The sequence below is a fragment of the Loxodonta africana genome, chromosome 6 (assembly GCF_030014295.1).
Source record: "Loxodonta africana isolate mLoxAfr1 chromosome 6, mLoxAfr1.hap2, whole genome shotgun sequence".
In the NCBI taxonomy this organism is placed as follows: Eukaryota; Metazoa; Chordata; class Mammalia; order Proboscidea; family Elephantidae; genus Loxodonta; species Loxodonta africana.
In genome coordinates, this window is record NC_087347.1 from 104,899,266 (window position 1) to 104,925,794 (window position 26,529).

At 37.1% G+C, this 26,529-nt stretch overlaps 1 protein-coding gene across 10 annotated transcripts in view; it reads right to left on the minus strand.

Moving 5' to 3' along the window:
- The window catches only part of ARHGAP15 (Rho GTPase activating protein 15), a 710,746-nt gene that overhangs the window by 89,795 nt on the left and 594,422 nt on the right, over positions 1-26,529 (minus strand). For 2 of the 10 annotated variants that reach the window (XR_010322332.1, XM_064287252.1), the window contains one exon: positions 6,922-15,568. The exons of 4 other annotated variants lie outside the window; for them this stretch is intronic. Coding sequence is in view for 2 of the 6 variants with exons in the window: in XM_064287252.1 (XP_064143322.1) it covers positions 15,513-15,568 (56 nt within the window). In the remaining 4 variants the exon portion in view is untranslated. Of the gene's footprint in view, positions 1-6,921; positions 15,569-18,650; positions 21,275-26,529 lie in introns of those variants that run through there. 4 more of the 10 variants (XR_010322328.1, XM_064287253.1, XR_010322330.1 and 1 more) reach the window with 3 other exon arrangements.

The following is a 26,529-nucleotide window of genomic DNA, read 5'->3' on the forward strand; positions in this document are numbered from 1 at the left end:
AAAAAATTATCAATTATTTATAGATTGTTAAAATGTATCTTAGTGCACTGCTACTGTATAGAAATGACAATTAGCCAAACTTACCTTCTTTAATTAATAATGCATACATTATGCTCCTTGGGCAACTAATCACCAGCTCTACAAATTTGTTTGACACTGTTGAAGATACCTATCACATGGGTTAAAAGAAAGAGAACAATGCTCGGCCAGCTGCAGCCAACTTCCAGCCTTCTAGCAAAGCTTGAAAGGCAGTAGCAGTGCCAGGGAACAAAATGGTGGTCTTTCCGCTGCTTGACACTAGGAATACGGTATCAAGCTGCACAGTGCTGCCCGCCCTGCATTCACAACCAAGGACTGTGTCTCCAGCTCTATCACTCGTGTTAGTCTCCATAACCTTACAGTGAACATTTTGTCCTGTTGTCTTAAAGCCGCGTTTACCATATTTTCAGAACTAAAAGAGGAACATGGGGTTGGATGAAAGGAGAGACTATTTTTAAAATAAACTTGCAGAGAATCCGGGATGAATGGTCAACCTACTTATTGCAGAAAATTCTAATCGAACATTTGATGCAGCATTTGGCTGCTATCACTCTCCTCAAATTTATTTTTAATAAAACATAAGCATTTATCTGTAATATTTTTAGGACTGAAGGAAGAGTCATGAAAAAGAAAAAGAAAAAGGGAAAATCAGCCTACCTCTGCATCCCTCCATACCTTTAGGGCTGCAAACTCCTCAGTTTTACACATAAATGCGTAGGCAATGGTGGCCACTGGAAAGTTTGCCAAAGTTTCACATATGCTACTGAATTAACAGAAGGGTTTAGCCTAGGTACTGTATTCTATTTCTCAGAGGTCACTAAACCAGAGCATCATAGTCAACAGTCTACTCAAGTGGTCAACAGGTCAACTGATGCTGGGACCAGGTAGACACTTGCCTGTAACAGATTTTGCCCCAGAGTCATATACACCACAGTGAGGTAGCAGCTTGTAGTGTCTGGAAGGAGAAGTGAGACTGGTGCAGCTCCCTCACATATGGTGTTTAACAGACTCCACTTTCCATTTGCTCCTCAGAAAGGTGTGCTTTTTCAAGGGATGATGCCAAGTGTTCTTTGTGCTATGGTGTCTTTGCATTGAAAGGTGACGTGTCTGACACATTTTGGCGGGCTACTGTGAAAAGCTTTAGAATTTTCCATAGACTTCACTACAACAAGAGAATAAGATTATACCATATCAAAGGTAATAATCTGACTTTTGGGAGGATAGGGGCATAGTTTCATCAATAATACTCCTCACTACTTTACCCTGTACATTTTCTGTTTTCTTGCTTTTTATTTAAACACATACTTTTTGACTAGTAGATCTGCTTCCAAAGCAGGTTTATCATTTTAAGTAGATTTTGAATTAGAGCTTTGAAATGTGGGTACAGTAAAACTGGAATGTGTCTTTCTCTTGAAATCCTTTCCTCTTTTTCAGCTGTTTTAAATGAAATGTTGAATGAGAGTCAGAGTAAATACAAGGAACACAGAAGCCTGAGAGAAGAACCAATTCTATATGTAAACTGAAGGAAATCTTCCTTTCTATCGTGAACATTGGGTATTTCCCCACCCACCATTTAGAAGGATTTCTGTTAGTCTTTTGTGAAAGATTGCTCTCATTTATTTAACTCATGCCACATGGCTTAGCTTCATAACCAGTGTAGGGTTTCTAGAGATTAAAAAAAAAATCCATTTTGTATCTATGGAAATATGAAGCTGGAATTTCATCTATAATTGCTGCAAGTTTTCCACATTATAGTATAAAATTACTGGATTTATTAATGCTGGGCATTCTTCAACTACTCTACATTTTGCCCTTGTCAATGGTTACCTGTCAAAATGTAGAACAATTTTTAAAGAGTATTCTGTGCCACAGAGAAAAAACATGTGTGGATTTTTTTTCCATGTTTTTGTTTGTTATAATCAGAGTATTTGCAATAATTTATGGGAAGTCTTGGAATTATAAATACTAAGGCACTGCCAAATGATTTAACTATCCCTCCATGGTAAATTGTCTTTAAACATTGCCATTTCCTCCCCCCCCCCCTTTTTTTTTTTTTTTTATCATTTACTTGTGGACCAGAAACACTTGCAGGCTCTTGCCCCTGGCCTTCTGTGAGAATGTTAGTTAGTAATGCTCATAAAAACTCAATTCATCAATGTGAACATAATTTGCTATGAACAGAAAGCTCACAAAAGGGTGAATTTGTCAGATAGACAGGTGGCCTGAGATCTCTCCCTGATACTGAATGATATGAATAATAGATTCTGGTAAATGTATGCCAAGACTTGAGCTGTAAACACAGCTGCCTCCATTCCCTTCCAGAAAAACAGCTTCGAGGACGAAAGCACAGGAACTACAGTTCCACCTGAGGACCTAAGCTCGTACACACACACACGAACATACGAACACGCATACATGTATATACCACGCACGCATGCACGCATGCCTACCCTCATTCAAGAAATAAACAACCTTCATAAAAAAGGACGGAGTTAGAGGAATCTTCGTGTTTCTCTCTCTCTATAAGAAAGACATTTTCAAAGCTATCTTGGGCAAAGGAGACTAGATAGAGAAGGGAAAGAAGAGAAAACAAGTAGATTATTCAAGTCGTTCTGGTTCCATATTATTTGAGCGTCTTATTTTATACAATACACAAATCAACAGAGCTAATAAACTTTGCAATATTATAACTTCTGTTTTATAATGAGCAAGAATAAGAAAGCAGGTTGGCGGAATACAGAAGCTCTGCTCTTGAAATCATTCTAGTAATTCATGGCTATTTGTCTTATGGGTTATTAAGTATTTATTAAGGTTCAATTGTAATGTAGCCTTTTCTCCAATTTATTCTGAACTTTAAAAATCTATTTGGCAAATTGTTTTCCAGGTAATGCATGTACACACTTATGAGCTGCATTCTAGGATTTTAGAAGATTCTGGTTGAGTGAAACATATATATATTTTTTGTCTTTGTAGATATTGCTGCATATAGGTTGACCTATTCTGATAACATTTATGAGTGACCTCTCTAATCAACTGGCAAAGATATGTCTTTCTTCCTTAATATAGTAAAGCAGTATTTCTTAAAGTAGAATATATACATTACTGATGGCACAAGAGACTATTTTAAAGGTTATGTATTTATTTTAATAAGTATTAAAAAAGCATTAGTAATACTTCAAATATATGCTTTTATGGATATTATTGCCTAGGATAAAGTTAAATATATTTAAGTATAAAAGTCACTTGATTTTAGATGAAGTAGTTAATACTGATACTATGGGAAAAACAATCAGTGAAGTTAGCATGTACATCAGTGAAGTTTGAGAAACCCCGTAACATCTGTTCCAAACACCAAAATACCATAAAATAACTTATCAAGGGTGATCAGAACCAGAGAATATAGAATCGTGACATTTTTATAGTTAGATTAGACCTTGGAAATCTTTCTGTTCAATTGCCTAATATCATAGATGTAAAAGCTATGATGCAGAGGGATCAAATTAATTGACTAAATTACCTATCTAGTTTTGGGCAAAGATGAAATTAGTAACCAAGACTCCTGACTCACACCCTAGTGCTTTCTGTAGGTAGGAGGAAATGAAGTCACCTCCCATTCACTTACACTTGATTTCTAGAAGGAATACTGACTATCCTTAGGAGTCTTTCTTCTTGTTCCTTTATTGACAAGGAATACTGACTATCCTTAGGAGTCTTTCTTCTTGTTCCTTTATTAACAACTTACTAGTATTTATTTTGGCTTTGTTACATGCATACACTGCACAGGAGTTAAATTTGGTCTAATGGAAAGCAAGGCTGCCTAATGAGAGAGTGAAAATAGAAGCAAACACATTCTTCCTCTTTTAGATTTTCACAAGAATGTATCTCTTCCTCTATTTTCTCCATGACTTCCTGCTTTGTATATATTGTATATCAGTAGTAAAATCTGTTGCCTTTGAGTTGATTCTGACTCATAGGAACCCTACAGGACAGAGCAGAACTGCCCCGTAGGACTTCCAAGGCTGTAAATCTTTAGGGAAGCAGGCTGCCACATCTTTCTCCTGAAGAGCGGCTAGCGGGTTTGAACCACTGAACTTTTGATAAGCTAATTCACATGATCTTTTCCCTGCTATGACTTTGCACGCAGGGACTGTTTTATTTACCTTTGATCTTTTTTATTTCCTAGCTTAGTGTCTTAAACTGTCTAATAACTGTTTATGAAGGCACAAATGAGTTCTGTTTCTGAAATTCCAATTAATATTGCCTGACTTGTGTGGCTCAGTTATCTACAAAGGTTAGTCTACCCATTTAATCCAATCCAGTCCAATCCATCAAACACTTAAAAACTGTACCACGCATCTGATTTAAATTAGAAAATGTTCTAGGTGCTGTGAGTGACAGAGATGGCTTAGCAGATTTCAGCCTTAAGAGCACACCAACTAGAAGGGATTATATGACATGGACACAATTAAAACACAAGGCTCAGAAAAGAAGCCCAAAGTTTTATGGGGAATTGAAGAAGGGAGCTAGTATATTCATCTGGGAGAATTAAGAAAGGTTGCATGGAAGTGGGGATGGGGTTATGACACCCCTGGAGCTTTGCTCCCTTCCTACTCAAGCATTTGAGATAAATTATGCTGTTAAAAAAAAAAATTTAGGCGCTGTCGAATAGGTTCCAACTCACAGCGAACCTATCTATGTACAATAGAATGAAACACTACCTGGTCCTGCACCATCCTCACAATCATTGCTATGTTTGAGCCTATTCTTGCAGCCATTGTGTCAATGCACCTCATTTAGGGTCTTCCTCTTTTTTGCCGACTCTCTACTTTACCAAGCATGATGTCCTTCTCCAGGGACTGGTCCCTCCTGATAACATGTCCAAAGTACATGAGACGACGTCTTGCCATCCTTGCTTCTAAGCAGCATTCCGGCTGTACCTCTTCCAAGACAGATTTGTTCATTCTTCTGGCAGTCCATGGTGTATTCAGTATTCTTCTATGACACCATAATGCAAACCCATCAATTCTTCTTCTGTCGTCCTTATTTATTCTCCAGCTTTTGTATATACATACGCGGTGACTGAAAATACCATGCCTTGGGTCAGGCACACCTCAGTCATCGAGTTGACATCTTTGCTTTTGAACACTTTAAAGAGGTCTTTTGCAGCAGATTTGTCCAATGTAACGTGTCATTTGACTTCTTGACTGCTGCTTCCATAGGCATTCATTGTGGATCCAAGTAAAATGAAATCTTTAGCCCTGGTGGTGCAGTGGTTAAGAGCTCACCTGCTAACCAAAAGGTCGGCAGTTTGAATTCACCAGCCGCTCCTTGGAAACCCTAGGAGGCATTTCTACTCTGTCCTATAGGGTCGCTATGAGTCAGAATCAACTCGATGGCAACAGATTGACAACTTCAGTGTCTTCTCCATTTATCATGATGTTGCTTATCGGTCCATTTGTGAGGATTGCTGTTTTCTTTATGTTGAAACGTAATCCATATTGAAGGCTGTAGTCTTTGATCTTCATCAGTAGGTGCTTCACGTTCTCTTCACTTTCAGCAAGCAAGATTGTGTCATCTGCATAACACAGGTTGTTAATGAGTCTTCCTCCAGTCTTGATGCTGCCTTTTTCTTCATATAGTGCAGCTTCTTGGATTATTTGCTTAGCATACAAATTGAATAAATAGGGTAAAAGGATACAACCCTGGCACACATCTTTCCTGATTTTAAACCACGCATCCATATGAGACAATTGAAAACCCATGAGTTGGGTCATGCACGGCTTAGAATCCTTCAATATTTGTAACTCGAGGCTTGAATTTTTATTTTGGTTCTTTCAGCTTAAGAAATGCCAGGCATGTTCTTCCCTTTTGGTTTTCTAACCCCAGGTCTTTACACCTTTCATTATCATACTTCATTTTGTCTTCCTGAATCAACCTTTGAAATCTTTATTCAGCTCTTTACTTCATTATTTCTTCTTGCTTTAGCTACTCTACATTCAAAAGCAAGTTTCATAGTCTTTTTTGACATCCATTTCAGTCTTTTCTTTCTTTCTTGTCTTTTTAACGACCTTTTGATTTCCTCATTTATGATGTCCTCGATGTCATCCTACAACTAACTTGTCTGGTCTTCAGTCATTAGCATTCAGTGCGTCATCTATACTTGAGATGGTCTCTGAATTCAGGTAGGATATACCTAAGGCCATACTTTGGCTCTTGTGGACTTGTTTTAATTTTCTTCAGCTTCAACTTGAGCTTTCATATGAGAAATCGATGGTCTGTTCTGCAGTTGGCCCCTGGCCTTGTTTTGACTGATAATATTGAACTTTTCCATCATCTATTTCCACAGATGTAGTCTGCCTTAGTCTGCAAGCTTTGCTGAAACCTGTCCACCATGAGTGACCCTGCTGGTATATGAAATACAGGTGGCATAGCTTCCAGCATCACAGCAACACAAAAGCTGCCACTGTACAACAAACTGATAGATGAGTGGTGGTTTATCTTTGTCTTACATTAAGATAAATAAGTGCACTATAAATTCCCTCATTTACTCCCTGATTCTGGTATCCAAACTCCTGATTGAGAATTCAGGTACACTAACCGTGTATCTTGAAACTTGGTGTTAACACAGAAAACCCAAGCAGGTTCGTAGGTCTAAATGGAATAATGTAGGTATGTACTCTTTTGTGTCTAGGTTTTTTATGCTCAAGAAAATGTCTTTAAGATTCATCCATGTTGGTGCACATATCCACAGTTCATTCTTTTTTATTGTTTAGTAGTATTCCATTGTGTGATTTGTTTACCAATTCTCCTTTTGATGGATGTAAGAGTTATTTTTAAGTATTTGGCTATGTTAAATCAAGCTTGTAGATTCTTGTGAAAGTCTTTTTGTTGGCAATTTTTTTTTTTTTTTTTAACACTTGGGTATATACTTAAGAGGAGATTTTGGGGTCATAGATAGGAATGTGTCAAATTTTCAAAAACAGCCAAACACATTTCCCAAAACTATTGTACCATTTTATACTCTCACCAGAAACGTACAAGAGTTCCAGTTGCTCAGTATTCTCACCAATATTTGATGTTATTAGTCTTTTTAATTTTAGCCATTCTGATGGGAATAAACTGGTACCTCATCGTGGTTTTAATTTGCATTCCCTGATGACTGCTTATGTTAAGCAACTTTCGCCTTTTCATGTATCTATTGATCATTAGTGTGTATTCTTTTATGAAGGCCTGTTTAAATTTTTTTGCTCATTTTTAAAATTGGGTTGTTTGTCTGCTATTGATTGATTTGTAGGAGTTCTTTATTATATGCAGATTACAAAGCCATTGTGAGATATGTATGTTATGAATACTTTTTCCAAATCCATGGCTTGCCTTTTCATTTCCTTAACAGAGATGTTTGTTAAAACCTAGTTTTTCCCTTTAAGGTTATTTCTTTTCATGTCCTATCTAAAAAAATATTTGGCTGCTTCCCAGTTCTGAAAAATATTCTATAATTCCTTTTTCTAGAAGCTAAATTGACTTTGCTGTTACCTTTAATTCTGTGGCCCATCTCAAATTAATTTTGTGTATGGGTGAGGTGGAAGTCAAATTTTATTTTTCAATTAGCTTATTCAATTGTCTCAGTATCTTTTGTTGAAAAGACTTTTGTTTCCCCACTGATTCTTTTTCAAGATTGTTTTGTTGTTGTAGGTTGTTTGCATTTCCATATTATTTTGGAATCAATTTGTCAATGTCTACAAAAATACTTGTTGAAAATTTGATTGTGTTGACTCTATAGATCAACTTGGGGAGATCTGACATCTTACCAATATTGCGTCTTTTAACCCATGACATGGTGTATTTTTCCATTTATTTAGGTCTTTTAAAATTTCTCCCAGTAGTGTTCTGTAGTCTTTGATGTGTAATTCTTAAATGAGCTTTGATAAATCTATTCCTAATTATTCCATACCTTTTTTGATGCTATTATAAATTCTAAATAAAAAATTTCCAAATATTTGATGCTTGAAACCCTGGTGTCATAGTGGTTAAGAGCTACAGTTACTAACCAAAAGGCTGGCAGTTCGAATCCACCAGGTGCTCTTTGGAACACTATGGGGGCAGTTCTACTCTATCCTGCAGGGTCACTATGAGTCAGAATAGACTCGACAGCAATGGGTTTTTTTTTTTTTATTATACAGATACGCAACTACTTTATTGACCCTGATCCTATTTACAAACTTCATAAATTTGCTTATTATTTCCAGTAGTGTTTTTGTAGATTCTTAAGATTTTCTGTAAATAATTGTGTCTGAAAAAAATTTTCCAGTCCTTTTTTTCATATTTTTTCTTTTCTTTCTTTTACCTTCCCTCCTTTTTCTCCCTCCTTTTCTTGTACTCTCTAGGAACTTCTGTACAATTTTTAATAGAAATGGCAAGACACTGAGTTGATAGTTTTTTCTTTCAGAACTTTAAAGATATTTCTTCTTTGTTTTTGATTAGAAGTCAATCTTAATTCACATAATTTCCATTTATGCAATTTATCTTTTTTGTAAACTTTTAAATTTTTTCTTTTTCACCTTTGGTTTTCAATTTAAATATGGTGTTCCTAGATGCCCTCTTCCCCTCACCTCTTGGATACGTATTCTGCATGGTGGTTGCTGAGCTTCCTTCTGTAAGTTAATTTTTCTTCATGAAATTTGGGAAATTTTGGTCTTTTAAGTATTATTATTTTTTTTTTCCTAGCCCATTCTTTTTCTCTGCTTATTTTTGGGAGTCCAGTTATATGCATGTTAGACTGTTTAGTTTTTGTCCCACAAGTTGCTGATATTCTTTTTTTTTTTTAACCTTTTTTCTCTCTGTTCTTCTGATTGGATAATATCTATTATTATGTCTTCAAGCTCACTAACCTTTTATTCTACAGACACCTATACATTCCTGAGACATTCAGTATTTTTCTTTTTTTAATTTCTGGTATTATACTTTTCAGCTCTAGAATTTTTTTTATTATTTTATTTCTGTGCTGAGAGTACCTATGTGTCCAGTCAAAATGACCATCTTTTCCTTTAAGTCTTTGAGTGTATTTTTAACTGTTCTGAAATCCTTGTTTGCTAACTTCATTATCTTGGTCTTCATAAGGTCTATTTCTATTGTCTGCTTTTTCCTTGATTACGGGCTGTGTTTTGCTTCTTCACATGTCTAGAAATTTTATTGTATCACTGTGAAAGATATGTTGTAAGAATCAGGATTATGTTTCATTTCTTTAAAGTGTAGAGTTTTTTCACAACAGGCAATTAAATTTACTGACAGCTTTATTTTTTGGTGTTATCAGGTTTGGTTTTTATTCTTTGTTAGGGAGGATTTGTTTTACCTTTTAACTCAATTCTAGGGCATAGCCTTTATCCATTTCTTAGTTATTACTATTAAGGTGCAACCTTTCTTATCTCACTTGGATGCCCAGATTACTCATAGAGGTCTTTCTTCTCTGGATGGACTGGAATTCCAGTGACTCTCAACACTATAAGACCTCTGGTATCTCACTTCAACTCTCAGCCTTATACAAGGATATCTCTGCTAGGTCTTATAGAGGCCTTTTGCATGTGCAAACATATGCAATAAATCCACCTGCAGACTTCTGGAACCTCCTTCTGCAAAACTCACTCTTCTTTCATACTCTGCCACACAAATTCCAGCCCATTTAACAGCCTTGAAATTTTACCTCTGCTTTTCCAACTCAGTAAGACCACGATCTCTCTTGGTCCCACTTCTCTGTGCTGCAGCATCAAAGTGTAACCACACAAAAAGCTACAGCAATTATAGAACTCATCTTATGCGATTCCCTTGTGTTAATTATTCAATGACTTAAATTGTATAGTTGTTTGGGGTAGAAAAAAAATGTCCATTCAAGTTACTCTATTATGGAGAAGCAGCAAACACTTTCCTTATAACACATTTAAAAAATTTTTTTTCACTAATTGTTGAAAGGACAAGGATGCTGGATTGTTGTGTCTCAATAACTTTTTGATGTGCTCATTTATTCAAATCAGAATTTCAACCAACTTTAAATTATGTGTTTTATATTGCCCTTGTATATCTCTCCTTTAGACAAAGCATAGAATATAGACTTAACTCATTCTCAAACTGACCCATTAAAGAGTACTCATGGCAAGTGGAGGAAGGCTCAATTTCAAAAATGTATTTCTCTGCATTCTCAGTCCAGCATTTCCTTTTCTTACATGAGTCAGTGGGGGTGAGTTGAGCCTCTTTCACATGATGTCACCAATTAAAGAGATAAGAGAATGGTAACAAAGTTTTTATTTAATTTTCAATCAGATTCATTTAGTTTTTATTAACATAACAGAATAAAACTATTAAAAAAATTATCTTCCTTTGCCTTCCATGCTGGCACATTGAAAAGCATGAATAATAATATTTTTTGTTCTTTAAGTTGGTTTTCTTTTAAAGAATGTGTAACTTAGCCACATTTGAACAAATTTAAAACAAGTACATATTTTTGCTAAGTTTTGAAATCAACCAATATCAAATCTATTGCATATCTATAGTGAGGTCTTTTAATCAAAATAAAGAGCCCTGGTGATGCAGTGGTTAAAGTGCTTGGTTAACTGAAATGTCAGTGGTTCAAACACACCAGCAGCTCCATGGAAGAAAGATGTGCAGTCTGCTTCTGTAAAGATTACACCCTTGGAAACCCTATGGGGCAGCTCTACTCTGTCCTACAGGGTTGCTATGAATTGTAATCGACTCGATGGTAGTGGGTTTGGTTTGGTTTTTGGTTAATAATATAGATAGACAGGTATTTGTCTCAACTCAGGCTCCTTATATCCACAATTCTGATTGAACCCAAGGGTGTCTTCTCATATTTGAACAGTGAACCACTCTGTTCATTTTATTCATCATATATCTAGTTTTTCTGCTCTGAGAATATCAATTTACCCTGAGTCAACCTCAGGTCAGTCTGTCTGATACTGTTCCTGAACTTTTTAGTTCTTGCAGACCCAAAGTGACTCTCTCTATCAATTACCTACACCTCACTTGCAATGAAAATCTGCCAATCTGTTCCAAATAACCACATTCATCTTCCTTTATTTAGGTAACATATTCTTTTTGTTACAGCAGGTATGGCATGATCTAAGTTATAATTAATGTTATATTAATTAAAAATTATTAGTAATGGGATTTTCACAGCACCACAGTACACACTATTTGTCTACAGTATACATAACACCTTATGTAAAGTTTCTATCATGGAAACTTGCACAGAGCAGGGGAGCAATAATGATCTTTATATTTAAGGAAAAATATAAAGAAAATAAAAAGTGTTCCAAATAAAGTGTTAGAAGGCAGCTGAGGAGTATGCCGCATAAGTAATTCCTTAAAGATTACATAGCAATTCGGATATATGACAGACATCCTGATTTCATGGAAATACTCCCCGCCCCTGCCAGACAAACTGAAGCCACAGCTATATGCCCTTTTTCATGTTCAATAATAATGACCCAACTATAAATCATTACTGAAGTAACTGGGTGACTATTTTCCCCCCAACATTGCTTTAATTGGACACCTATAAATGTGTCACTTGGTACCTATAAATGTGTCACTTGGTTAGTCACCCCAAAATTTCCCCAGGAATCCCTCTAACTTTATCTCATTTAAAATTACATAAAGGTGAAGTTCTTTAGTCAAATCAATAATCCTTCTCTATTGTCATTAAAGGACTGATACATTGTAGCTGACTGCTCTGATGTGTCAAAAAGAGCCCTTGCTAATGACAGACACCAAAGAGCTACTCTTTCAGTTGGCCACTCAAGTGGAAATGCTCCGAGTACCAGACATGGAAACCTAGAAGCGAATCTCCCACTGATACAAAGAAACTGGTTAATAAAATCTAATTCTTGAACCACTGAACCAAAATAATAGTTTAACAAAAGCACCCTTCAAAACAAACCTAAAGCTGCTTCTTCATGACATTATATTGCATGAAGATTGTTCATAGCAATGGTTAATTATTATTCAACCAATAACACAGGCTATGTTATTTAGCTTTCTGACACATCATTTTCTCAGTAGGTATGCCATTAGCACATTGTTCTCAGAGAAAATATAGTTGTAGAAAGGAGGCAGTGTAGCAAAAGCCAGAAGAACAAATGAATGTTCCTCAGATTTCTTTTTCAGTTGTTTCTACCAATAGTTTCCTTTGGCCTGGGCTGGATGTTATATCTCAATTAACTCACTCAGTGTACTGCCTCAGTTTGCTTGCTGGTTAAACAGGGATAGTGTGTTTGTGTTTGGAGTTTCCTGGTATGCAAAACAATTATTTTTCTCAAAATATATCCGTATTGTCAAAACGAAACAGTTTTGTATATACAATTCAGTCTCCCTATAGATTTCTTCAATAGGTTAGGGCCAGTCCTGCTGCCTGAGTTTGGCAGATGTAACTGTGGCACAAAAAGAAATTCTATATATGCTGGTAGGGTGGACTTGATTGGTGATGTGGTCACCACCACTAGCTGAACAGTACAAAGAATGGGACTTTCACAGTGGTCCCTGGGCTCTAGTGACCTGTTAGATTACTTATTCTGTGCAGGCTGCTGAAATCCCAGAACTTGGGCTGTGCTTCTATGAGAGAACTGGGGTTTGGACAGAAGCACACTCATGTGGATCCTTATCTTGTGTGTCCTTTGCGCTGGCTGTTTGCAGGTCCCACGGGCAGCAAGACAAAGTGAGGGGGCAAATGTAAGCAGAGTCTGAACCATCAGTCGCCACAGTCTTCAATCGCAGATTTTGTCATCTGGCCTACCTTGCCTTCCAATAAAAGGAATAATAGGTGTGACACAGAAGATATGTTGACACCAAGAAGAAACACAATGGCACTAGAAATACAGAGAAAAGGTGAGGTATTTGCATTATGAGAGAAAAAAATAAATAAAGGAATCTGGAATGAGGTTAGGGCAGAGGTGGACGTTGCTCGAGGACCTTTCAGAAGTATCACGGAAGCCTATTCCCAAGTTTTCAAGTCTCTTCTGTCTGCTGGATGGGACTCTTAACTGCTACACGTGGGATCGATAACTCTAGTGTCCAAGGTCTGCCCTGACCCTGAGCAGTGGTGGGAGCTTAACAAACTTTGGTCTACATGCCCTACATATGCAGCCTGAACAGCAAGTCAACTTTGCTGCTTGTCTCATCCTAAACTTAACTCCAGTTTGATGCACTGGACTTCCACTTGGTTCTCTTCTGCATAAGCCCTTGTGTTGGTGATCACATTAACCAATTTATGGAGCAGCTCCGAGTCAGAACCGACTCGACGGCAACAGGTCTTTTTTTTATTGGTGACTCTTTCCCTCTGTTTCAGGTCTGGAAACCATCTCATATTCCCAGACTTACAAACTTACCTGAGACAACTGTTATCCTGGATTGTAAAACATAACCTAACTTTGGATTTACCATTGTTGCTCCATCTGAAACGTGTCTCCCCATAGGGACTGAAGTCATGCTGGACTAAAGCCTGTTAGTGTGCGACAGGTTAAGTTGATGACTAGTAGTATGTCCTTGGGCAAGTCACTTAACACCTCCAAGTCTTATTTGTAAAATGGGGAGAGTGATACTTGCCTCATCACGCTGTTTAAGTTACACTGACTACAGAAAGCATTTAGCCTAGTCGTGGGCACAGAGCTAGTAATCAACAAATTGTGGCTGTTGCTATCACTACGTTTTTAGATTTCCATATGGTACCTATGCTTTCATTTGTCCTTCCAAAGTCTGACTCACGACAAAGAAGTTTCCTTCCTTCTTTCTTCCCTCCTGCCCTTCCTTTCTTTCTTCCTTCTCTCCTCCCTTTCTCCATCTCTACCTGCCTTTTCTTCTTCCTTCCTCCCTCTCTCCCTTCCTCTCTTTCTCCCATTCTTCATTCCTTCCTTCACCTACTATGTTCCAGGCACTGTTCTAGGCATTAGACATTCATTCATTCAACCTATAACGTTCCAGGAACTAGTTCTGAGTTTTCTCACTGGGCTCCATCCTAGTGTAGGTAATTGATTCATGTCTGGCTGTGTTCCAAGATGGGAGACATGGGAGAGGCCATTTACAGCATAGTGGCTACGCAAGCTGCCTTTGGCACCACACTACATGTGCACTGAATGCTGCACAGGTATGTGTGCATGCTATACACACGCTATACACAATAGCATTCTGGTTTGTCCACTTTGAATGCTGGTTTGAATGCTTATTCTTCTACTAGCCAACTGAGTAAACTAAGACAGACCACAGAGTTCAGTATGGATTACATTCCAACAAAAAGAAAACAAAAATCCTCACAACTGGACCAATAAGCAATATCATGATAAATGGAGAAGAGACTGAAGTTGTCAAGGATTTCATTTTACTTGGATCCACAATCAACACCCATGGAAACAGTCAAGAAATCAAAAGACCCATTACATTGGGCAAATCAGCTGCAAAAGACCTCTTTAAAGTGTTGAAAAGCAAAGATGTCACATTGAAGACTAAAGTGTGCCTGACCTAAGCCACAGTATTTTGAATCGCATCATATTCACTCGAAAGCTGGACAATGAATAAGGAAGACTGAAGAAGAACTGACACCTTTGACTTGTGCTGGCGAAGAACATTGACTATACCATGGACTGCCAAAAGACAAACAAATTTGCTTTGGAGGAGGTACAACCAGAAGGCTCCTTAGAAGCAAGGATGGCAAGACTATGTCTTACATACTTTGGACATGTTATCAGGAGGGATCAGTACCTGGAGAGGACGTCATGCTTGGTAAAGTACAGAGTCAGCAAAAAACGGGAAGACCCTCAACGTGATGGATTGACACAGTGGCTGCAACAATGGGCTCAAGATTAACAATTGTGAGGATGACGCTGGACCAGGCAGTGTTTCATTTTGTAGTACATAGGGTCGCTATGAGTCTGAACCAACTTGATGGAACCTAACAACAATAACAACAGCAGGACAACTTTATTATATCTCAATTTTTATTCTCTGTATTCTCTGTATCTTAGTCCCTACCTCCTAAGGTTGATGTGAGGTTTAAACGGACACTTCTAGTGTGCTTAGATTGGTACCTGGCACATGATAAGTGCTCAATAAATGTTCATTATAAACAAAATTTTAAGGTCTAAACTCATGGAGCTGAAGCCTGTCTGAAATTTGAACCTGCAACTTGGTCACCAACTCCAATTTCTGACAAGTAAAATTTTCATTCTTTCATAAGGGAAGAAGAGAGGAGAGACAACTACTGTTTTGAAATTATATTTTATTCCTATATGACTTTAATTATTCTTTCATCCTTCCTCTCTGGGAAGTGCTACTGGGAACCAGGTTTTCTCTTGTGAACTCAAATGATGCTGTGTAGTGCTCTGTGACCTGTATATCCTTGATTTTATGGGGAGTTCTTGAAGAGTTTCACTGGGATCATGTATGTTCAGCTTCAAATAGAAAGTTGAGATTACCCATCAAAGGACTGCAATAAGAATGTCTTGAACCACAAGCACATCAGAACTGTGGGCTTCTATAAGACAAAAATAACGGACAGATGAACCACAGAAAAAAGGAATGGGGTAACTTATTCAGAATAAGATGGGCATGTAGCCTGCTCAGAAAAGAAGAGTCAGAGTACAGGCTTGTCAAACAGCAGACTGCATCTGCAAACAAAGGACACAGTTCAAGGGCATGGGGTTTTAGAAAGGAATGCTGGTCTCTTGTTTGTCTTTTCAGCTGGATCTGCGCACATGGATAATATCACCACAATCAACAGTGTCATCTTTGAATAGGGAGGAATAGAGGCTCACACAGAGCTTGCACCAGGGAGACCCTACACACAAATGAACAATTCATTAGTCATTCAGAACTGAAAGCTGTCGCCAAATTTTGCCCTGTATGCTAAAAACAATGCAATGATCGAGAAGAAAAAGAAAATAGAATCAACACAGTGAGTGAACCCTTTAGGAGGTGATGGGAGTGTTGCATCAACATATATTATCAAGATCCAGATCAACCTGAATATCTACATAGCATTTTTTATCCTATTATGGAGTTTGAAACCTAGACTCCATGCAGTTTTACCAGCAGTGTCAACTATTCTCCATTTCCTAACAATACTAATTCTACAAAACATACCTTAAACTCTTTCTCCTTGCTTCAATATATTTTTATTTTCTAAACTTTGATCATGATTTATTGAAAATTAGGGTACATTTCATTTTCCTAAAGATTAAAGCAATAAACTTATGTTGAGACTTATTTTCAAGGTAGTTGTCATTTACAATTTATTTTCTTAATAAGAATATACAAGCTTAAAGGAAAAGTACTCCCATCTCCCCCATCATATTCCTTTTCATCTCTTCAAGTCATCTTTCTATTCGTGGTTGATATCCACTAAACACTTGTTGTTCATTACTTTGTGCAAAGGATGCGTAGGATTTCAAGTATTTATCACTTAAGCAATGTTATATCCTACTTAACAATTGTCTAGTAGGGAAACAGTATAATGGTTTCCCAAAATGTCCATGACATAATCTCCAGAACCTATGAATATGTTATCTTCATGGCAAAAGAGACTTTTGAAAATGATTAAGTTAAGGACACTTATCACATCAATCCTTAAACAGAGAGAATTTTTCCTACCTGTGGTCAGAGAGTGATGTGAGTATGGGAAAACGGCTAGAGATATGCGCCATTGTTGGCTTAGTAGATTAAGGAAGGGGCCATGAGCCATGGTATATGGATAGTCTCTAAAAGTTGGAAAAGGCAAGGAAATGGATTCTATTCTAGAGCCTCCAGAAAGCAATGCAGCCCTGTCCACACCTTGATTTTAGACCAGTGAGACTCAGAACTGTAAAATAATAAATTAGTTTTCCTTTTTTAAGCCATTAAGTGTACTGGGTCAAACAGCGTCCCTCCAAAATTCATGTCCATCTGGAAGCTCAGAATGTGAACTTACTTGGAAATAGGATCTTTGCAGATGTAATCAAGTTAAGAGGAGGTCATACTGGATTTAGGGTGAGACCTAACCCAATGACTGGTGTCCTTATAAGGGAAGGGAAATTTGGACATACAGAGACACAGAGGAGAAGGCCATGTGAAGACAAAGGCAGTGACTGGAGTGATGCCTCTACAAGCCAAGGAATCAAGGATTGCCAGCAACTACCAGAAGCCAGAGGAGGCAAAGGAGGGTCTTTTCCTAGAGCCTTTAGAGAGAGCACAGCCCTGCCGACACCTTGATTCAGACTTCTGGCCTCCAAAACTGTGAAAGAATAAACTTCTGTTGTTATACTGTTTATTGAGATTTACATACCTTTATCTCCAAATAAGTAATTTCCTAATGTTTCCCCCTATAATTAATAAGCTGTATTTCTTTATACTTTAGGGCTGATCCCAGTTTGCATGATTTTCTTATAAAGCTCTCCTTGCTTTTTCTCCTTCAGTCCTTGGCCATGTTAAACCACTAATCCTGTTTTAATCTCTCAAGGCACAGATCTCTCCTCTGGTTTCCAAAGTGCTGTCCAGGAATATGCAACTTTGAAATCTGGTTGAAAGTAATATCAGCAAAGTCAACATTCTCATAAATTCAACTGGTGTCCCCACTGGCTTTCCTAGAATTCCTGGGATCACAGAGTGGAAAAGACAAGAGTTGAAAAATGATACTAAATATGGAACCAGAGGGAAAATATACTAAGATACGATTTTAAAAACAGAAGTGAGTGTACTTTAAGTCACAGATTTTACAAAGAGGAAAGTTTGAGAGTAGGATCAAGGGTGCAGAGCAGTGATGACACGTAATATTCAGGTTGTGAAGTTTGCAATTATTCTTGTCAGATAGCAGCAAAACATTTGATTAAACTCAGATCTGTTGTATTTTGGAAAGTGGATTATGTGCCTATCCAAATTATTGCACTAGGAAAATTGATAAGAAAAACTCAAAATTCAGGATGTTGGTCTGTGTTGGCTATTTCTTGTATCATTTCATAAGAAGAGTACCCATCTATTCCTTTAATTTCTCTTGAGCAAATTCCAAGACAAAGATTGTTGTTGTTGTTAGGTGCGATCAAGTTGATTTCGACTCATAGTGACCCCGTGTGTCAGAGTAGAACTGCCTCATAGGGTTTTCTAAGCTATCATCTTTACTGGAGCAGATTGCCAGGTCTTTCTTCCTGGAGTCACTGGGTGGGTTCAAGCCACCAGCATTTTTTTTAGCAGCTGAGTGCTTAACCATTGCACCACCAGGGCTGCTAAGATGAAGATAACCAAAAAAACCCACTGCCGTTGAGTAGCGACTCCATAGGACTCCATTACTGCCTATATTTGTGCTCTCTCAACTTCTGTCTTCATGTCAGTGTGATGAAGATAATGATCCCACCTTATAAGATAGTTGCACAGAGTAAAAATAATGTATACAAAATTCTTGTCACAAAGTAGATGCTCAATAAATTGCAACCATTGCTTTAACAGTCAAGGAAAAACTGTTTAAGATTCCCTGGTGAGAAGTTGGCTCGAGAGGGATAGAAAATTCTAAACAATGAAATTCTGCAAATGCAACTGGAAATAATTCTGATGAGAAAGAAAAGGAATAGTTAAATAAATAGACTGATGTGGCTGCAAATTTTTTTTTTTTTTTAGGAATTTAGGTGTTTTAAAAAATGTATACTTAAAGAAAAAAAAGAGAAGTCTTACAAGCAGAAATGAATTTAAAACCGAAGCACCAAACACTAAGAATAGGGTCAGGAGGGGTGAGGCACTAAAAGAATATAAACTTAAAAAAAGACCCATAATTATGTCGAAAGCCACAATACTAAGAACAATTCAGTAAGACAGGTTTAGACAGGCTATAATGTAAATAGGTGACAGAGAGAAAATAAGACTTTAAAAACTGAAGTGAGCTGTAAGCAATATAAAATGCATAACACAGGATGAGTAAAATGGTCTACCAATTTTCAAGGTAAACATCACTGTATGAAATTTAAGATTATACTTTGAAACACTGCAGTCCAAGTCGACTTGATTGTTACTTAGTTTTGAAAAACATAATAAAATAAAATATCAGATAAATTAGATTCATATCAACCTGAATTACTGCTAAATTCCAGGGAGAAGTCTTGACAGTATAAAGGAAGAAGTGCTTTTTGTCCTGAGGTATGTATAAGCAACATATGATTTTTCTCTATGAGCATGGTATTCAGTTTGCTGCAGTGCACAGAAATAGTTTTTAAAAACCTTTGATTAACTTTACATTCTAAAAACATTTATTGGTTATTATGTTAACAGGTAATATCCTCCCACCTCTACCACACACACTGTGAGAGATGCCATTTTGGATATGTTCCTTTATGAAAACATGCTAACACACACAGAGTACAGAAAATACGTCCTCAATTCTCCTTGCCTGTCAGAAATAAAAGTCCGAAGGGAGGTCTTCATTATCAAGTTTAAATTCAGGTCTGACCTAGTTAAATCTCCTAGAGAGGAGAAGCACTCTCTCTTTGACTTGCTAGGCCAGGAGAGAACGCAGCTTCCTCACCAAGGAGGGCTTTAGAAATAATTCACCTCCAGGTGAACTGCTTTTAGAAACCACTTTTCAGTTACCTGCCCCCAGAGTGAAGTTCAAAAGAAAAGGGAGTAGAATGTTCTCAATCAAGATCTCTGGGCTGTGGTGCTTTCTACCACTGGAGAGTTGCTTGATTCCGAACATTATCACCTTCAGGAATAGGAAGCAGTCATTCCTTTACCCAGACAGTCTTTTAATCTTGGAACAAGGGGCCTAGAAAGCTATTCTTACAGAAGGCTTTTCTTGCTTTTAAAAACACAATCAAATTGGTTCCAGTGGAATGGTATATAAGGAAGTACACCCCTCCTACTTCTACACAAGTAATTGGACCAGCCTAATTAGATTGCCCAAGTGTTTAGATACCATGGTGATGGGTACTTTATAAATACTGTATGCAGCTAAACTGGGAGCGTCCCTTGTGACAATAATAGCCATACAGTTAGCTGTGATAGGTTAGAAAGATACAAGCCAAATGCTTTGCTACATTCCATAATATTTATTGATAGTTATTTATGTTGACACTTTCAGCCATTTGTGGTGTCTTTGTACTCTAGGCATGTGGGTAGTGTGGTCGAGGATGACTTTTGCAGACAAAGACATCATCTTGTGTGCACGGTAAGCATCACTGTGGATTCTGCACAATAACTAAGAAAACTATTATAACTTATAAACAACTGGCATCCAGAAATCAAGCTGCACTTAATCAGTTCAGAATTAGAACATGCTTAAAAGACGAGGTCTGTAGTGAGTGAAAAACCACATACTGCACAGAGACTAATGGTCTTTTGATCCTAGAAGAAAACCAAATGACGTTCTCTAGTTGCTGAAATAAACCCAGAAAACAGCCATACTAAATACTGAGTGCTTTTGGTTGCCTTGATTCCCTTCTTGAACTTTCTTTCTGCTTCACCTGTCCAGCTGGGGCAACCTCTATGAGAATGACTATATGGAAAAATAATCAAATTTGTGATTTATATATGCAGAAAGAAATTTATTCATGTTTTCAGTCTATGTACTTAGTTCTTTCAGACTGGGTAGTAACTTGATGATTTTTTAAAGGTTTATAAAGTCTTGTATACCACCAGGTTATTACTTAGTGTGATGGTATGTCAAAAAACAAAACAAAACAAAACAAAAAAACCCATTGAGTCAGTTGTGATGCATGTCGACCTTATAGGCAGAGCAGAACTGCCCCCAAGGGTTTCCAAGGCTGTCATCTTTATGGGAGCAGACTGCCTCATCTTTCTCCAGAGCAGCTGGTGGGTTCAAACTGCTGACCTTTTGGTTAGCAGCTGAGTGCTTTAACCACTGCACCACCAGGGCACCACTAAAAAACCCATTGCCAACGGATCAATTCCAACTCATATTTAAAAGCTAAACTTCTGCTCCTAAAATCAACTCTGACTATTGGGAAGAAGAGAAATTAACATTTCACAGTGCCAGCCTCATGCTGGAGCTTATATATCTAATCTTACTAACGCTTATAATAATCCTGTAAGCCAGTTAACATACCCGTTTTAAAGATGAGAACATTGAGGGGTGGAGAGTTTTCAGTTGCCAAATAGTACCTCACAGTATGCGGTAGGGCCCAAATCCAAACACAAGTTTGCCTGACTCCAAGGCCCATCTTCATTCCATAATACCACGTTTTATTTCTTCATTTCGAATGCTATCCTAGGGAAATAGATCACTATTTAAATTATGAGGTTTACAGAGTTCACTATACTCTAATTTTTGATTATTCTTTTGTTCTTATATTTAATTAATTCTCATGAATTCACTGGGTGATATCACAGTATTGTGGTTAGTTGCCTCTGAGTCTGCCCCCAACTCATGGCAGCCCTAGACCTAACAGGGTCAGACCACTGTGATCAGAGGGTTCTCGCTGGCCGATTTTTTGGAAGTAGAAGGACAGGCCTTTTTTCCTAGCCTGTCTTAGTCTGGATATTTTGCTGAAACATGTTCAGCATCACAGCAACACAAAAACTACCAGTGTTAAGGTGGATGGTGGTGATGATTAAGCATTGGCCAGCAATCAAATCTGGGTCTTCGGCATGGAAGGTAGAATTCCACCACTGAGCTACCACTGCCCTCAATATCACCATACACATGGAGGTAAATACGGTAAGGTGGGAAGTGATGCTGACAGTTTTAAATTATGACATTAGAAATGTCATTTGAACTGAGGCTCAATTTACTCATCAGAAAAATGAGGGTGCTTGTAATATTTTTTTTTTTTTTTGTAATACCTATTCCCAGGGTAGCTGGCAAAAAATGAAAATTAAAAAAATGTGTTAGGGAAGTATGTGATATATTTTAGAATGATTTCTAGCAAAAAGGCTTAAAATCAAAAGCCTTCATACTTAATGAAATGTTTCATTTTTGAGGAAATTCACCTGTGTGTATCCATTGTACCAATTAGGTTGAATCAGTGTATTATATTGTAAGTGTATTACGCTTTTTTCAACTCTTTTTTAAGTATGCTATGGCTATCTCAATGAGGATAATCTCAGAGATAAAGACTAAAACTAATTTATGTAGGTAACAAACTGGGCACCTGTCTTTTTGAAATATAAGGGTTCGTCCTACTCCATTGTTTTTTAATTTAGTTAATGGTACCATAATCCTACAAATTGCCCAAGCTATAATTCTGAAGGTCTGTTCTGTTTCTTTTTTTTTTCCTCTCATTCCCTATATCTAATTTTCCTTTGTTGTCTACTGTAAGTGATCAACACATTCTACAATCTCTACTTCTAAATACTCCTTTAATACCCAATGGCTTCTTAACAGGGTCCTGGTCCTCAGTTTTCCTTTGTCAACCACTTTCCATTTCCCACACACACATGTCATACTGCAAATCTAATTATGTCATGTACTTATGTAGAATCCTGAGTGGATTTTGCTTTTCCTCAGGATAAAAGCTAAACTCCATAGTAATTCATAAGAAAACTTTCAGAATCTAATAAATGATGGCTATAATTTATTTTTAGTGCTTTTGAAGAATAACTTTTGAGTGCCTATTATATTCCAGGCACTAAGCCAGGTTCTGGTGCTACGGAAGTAAACAAACAGACTTTAAATAAGTAGTAACACAAAAACTATACAAATAAAAATTGAGAAAAGAACTATGAATGACGTAAAGTATTGGGTGTAGGAATGCTAAATCAGTCTGTGGGACAAGTAGTACTCTTGGGAAAGTCTTATTTCTCATTTTTAAGTGTCTTAGGTTTTAATCCATTTCCAAAATATATGTATTCTCCTTTTCTTTGAGGTAGCCTTCCTTTGTCATTTAGAATAACAGTAAAAACAAAACAAAACAAAACAAAAAAACCCAGAGAAGGCACAATTTCTAATGTCAGGAATGAGAAAGGTGACATCACTACAGATTCCAAAGACAATAAACAGACCATAAGGAAAAATTATGGGCAAATGTATGCCAATAAATGCAACAAATTAGATGAAATGGAGAAATTCATTGAAAGACAAAAAAATCTATGAAAGCTCACTCAAGAAGAAATAGGTAACCTGAACAGCCACATATCTATTAGAGAATTGAATTTTTAGCTAAAATTTTTCACAAATGGAAGAGCAGGGAACACTTCCCAAATCTTTTTATTAGGGCCAACATTGCCCCGATTCTTAATACTAAAACCATGGAAAGACACAAACTGGGAGAAAATATTTGCAAAGTATGTATCTGAGAAAGGGTTTGTATTGAGAATATATAAATAACCCTTAAAACGCAATAATCCAGAAACAAATAACCCAATAAAAAATGAGCAAAATATTAGATCAGGCACTTCAAAGAAGACACAAGGATGTCAAACAACTACATGAAAAGCTGTTCAACATTATTAGGCATTCCCAGAACCCAGTGCTGTCGAGTCGTTTCCGACTCATAGCGACCCTATAGGACAGAGTAGAACTGCCCCATAGAGTTTCCAAGGAGCACCTGGTAATGCAAATAGAAACCACAATGAGATAACTCTACAAAATTATTAGAATGGCCAAAAGTAAAAAGCCTGACCAATCCAAGTGTTGCTAAGGATGTGAAGAAATTGGAGTTCCCACATATTGCCAGTGAAAATGAAAAATGCTATAATTACTCTGCAATACAGTTTAGCAGATTCTTACAAAGTTAAATATACAACTACCATATGACCCAGCCATTCCACTCTTAGGTATTTATATAAGAGCATGGAGAGACAATGTCCATACAAAGGCTTATATACAAATATTCATGGCACTTTTATTTGTAATAGCTAAAACCTGGAAACAAGCCAAATTTCCATCAACAAACACATTGATAAGCCAATGTGGTATAGCCATACAGTGGAATAATACTCAGCAATAAAAAAGAATGAATGAAAAGGGATGAACCCTTAATATACACAATGACATGGGTCAATTTTAACATGTTACATGAAATAAACCAGACCAAAAAGTGTACATACTGTATAATTCCATTTGTATAATACTCTAGAAAATGCAAACTAATTTATGATGCCAGAAAGCAGATCATTAGTTACAGGGAGGGAGAAATGAGGTGGTGGGAGGGGGAGAATTATAAAAAAGCAAGAGAAAATTTTGGGGGATGATGGATATATTCATTATTTTGATTGTGGTGATTTCATGGTGTATACACATGTCAAATTGTGTAGAACTGATCAAATTATACAGTAAATATGTGTACTCAATAATACGTTAATAAAGCTGTTAAAAATTCATCTGAGTCACTCCAATACTGAGCATATTTACTTTTTACTATTACAGATCTTATTCAAAACAAAACAAAACACAACATAAACACTCTGAAATGCACACTAGTCATCCTCTGGATAAGAACAAGAAATCTATACTGCATTTAATCAGTTGCAGTTGACTTTTTCTGTTGATGGAAAACCATAAATAATTGATGGTTTGATACATTAAAAATATACTCAGTGTATTGAGACATGCAATCTTCTTCCATGAATCCTCCAGCAAAATGGACAACATATGGGAATGTGTGATTTGTGGTGAAAATCAGCCAATTGGCCCTCTGATGAATGCTACATAGTCATACTCACGAGTTAATTTTGAAGACAATATTTTAACGGTTTAGATAATAAAATAATCACTAACTACATTTCAAAATTTACCTAATAGAGAGGCACACTGATTCACCATATAGTTATAAAAATTAATACAAGAATTTAATTTTCTTGCCAGTACCATAGAAACTCTCACCAAATGAACTGGTATTGGCAATCAGCATTTGTTGTGTATAAGGATCTTTTTTGCTAGGAAAGAAAAAAAAGACCAAAATGGATGTCAGAAGAAACTCTGAAACTTGCTCTTCAGTGTCAAGTAGCTAAAGTAAACAGAAGAGATAAAGAAGTAAAAGAGGTGAAGAGAATATTTCAAAAGGTGTCTTGAGAAGACTATGTAAACTGCTACAACGACTTGTGCAAAGACCTGGAGTTAGAAAACCAAAAGGAAAGAACATGCTCAGCATTTCTCAAGCTGAAAGAACTGAAGAAAAAAAACAATCCCTGAGTCGAAATATTGAAGGATTCTACAGGGGAAAACATTAAACAACCCAGGAGGCATCCAAAGATGATGGACGGAATACACAGAGTCACTGCACCAAAAGGAACTGGTCGATGTTCATCCGTTTCAGGAGGTAGTATATGATCAGGAAGCGATAGTACTGAAGGAAGAGGTCCAAGCTACACTGAAGGCATTGATGAAAAACAAGGATCCAAGAATTGATGGAATAGCAATTGAGATGTCCCAACAAATGGATGCAGTGCTAGAAATGTTCACTCGCCTATGCCAAGAAATTGGAAGACAGCTACCTGGCCAACTGACTGGAAGAAATCCATATTTATGCCTATTCCAAAGAAAGGTGATCCAAACAAATGCAGAAATTATCAAACAATAGCATTAATATCACACACAAGCAAAATTTACTGAAGATCATTCAAAAGCGACTGCAGCAGTACATCGACAGGGAACTGCCAGAAATTCAAGTTGGATTCAGTAGAGGATGTGGAATGAGAGCTATCATTGCTGATGTCAGATGGATCCTGGCTGAAAGCAGAGAATACCAGAAAGATGTTTACCTGTGTTTTGTTGAATATGCAATGGCATTCGACTGTGTGGATCATAACAAATTATGGATAACATTTTGGAGAATGGGAATTTCAGGACACTGAATTGTGCTCATGAGGAACCTGTACCTAGACCAAGAGGCAGTCATTTGAACAGAACAAGGGGATACTCTGTGGTTCAAAGTCAGGAAAGGTTTGCTTCAAGGTTGTATCCTTTCACTGTACTTATTCAATCTGTATACTGAGCATATAATCCAAGAAGCTGGACTATATGAAGAAGAACGTGGCATCAGGATTGGAGGAAGACTTGATAACAACCTGCGTTATGCTGATGACACAACCTTGCTTGCTGAAAGTGAAGAGGACTTGAAACACATACTGTTGAAGATCAAAGACTACAGCCTTCATTATGAATTATACCTCAACATAAAGAAAACAAAAATCCTCACAACTGAACCAATAAGCAACATCACGATAAACAGAGAAAAGATTGAAGTTCTCAAGGATTTCATTTTGCCTGGGTCCACAACCAACATGGAAGCAGCAGTCAAGAAATGAAATGATGCATCGCATTGGGCAAATCTGCTGCAAAATTTTACAGTGTTAAAAAGCAAAGATGTCACTTTGAGGACTAAGGTGTGCCTGACTCAAGCCATGGTGTTTTCAGTTGCCTCATATGCATACGAAAGCTGGACAATGAATAAGGAAGACCTAAGAACTGACACCTTCGAATTACGGCACTGGCAAAGAATATCGAATATAGCATGGACTGCCAAAAGAATGAACAAATCTGTCTTGGGGGAAGCACAGTTAGAATGCTCCTTATAAGCAAGG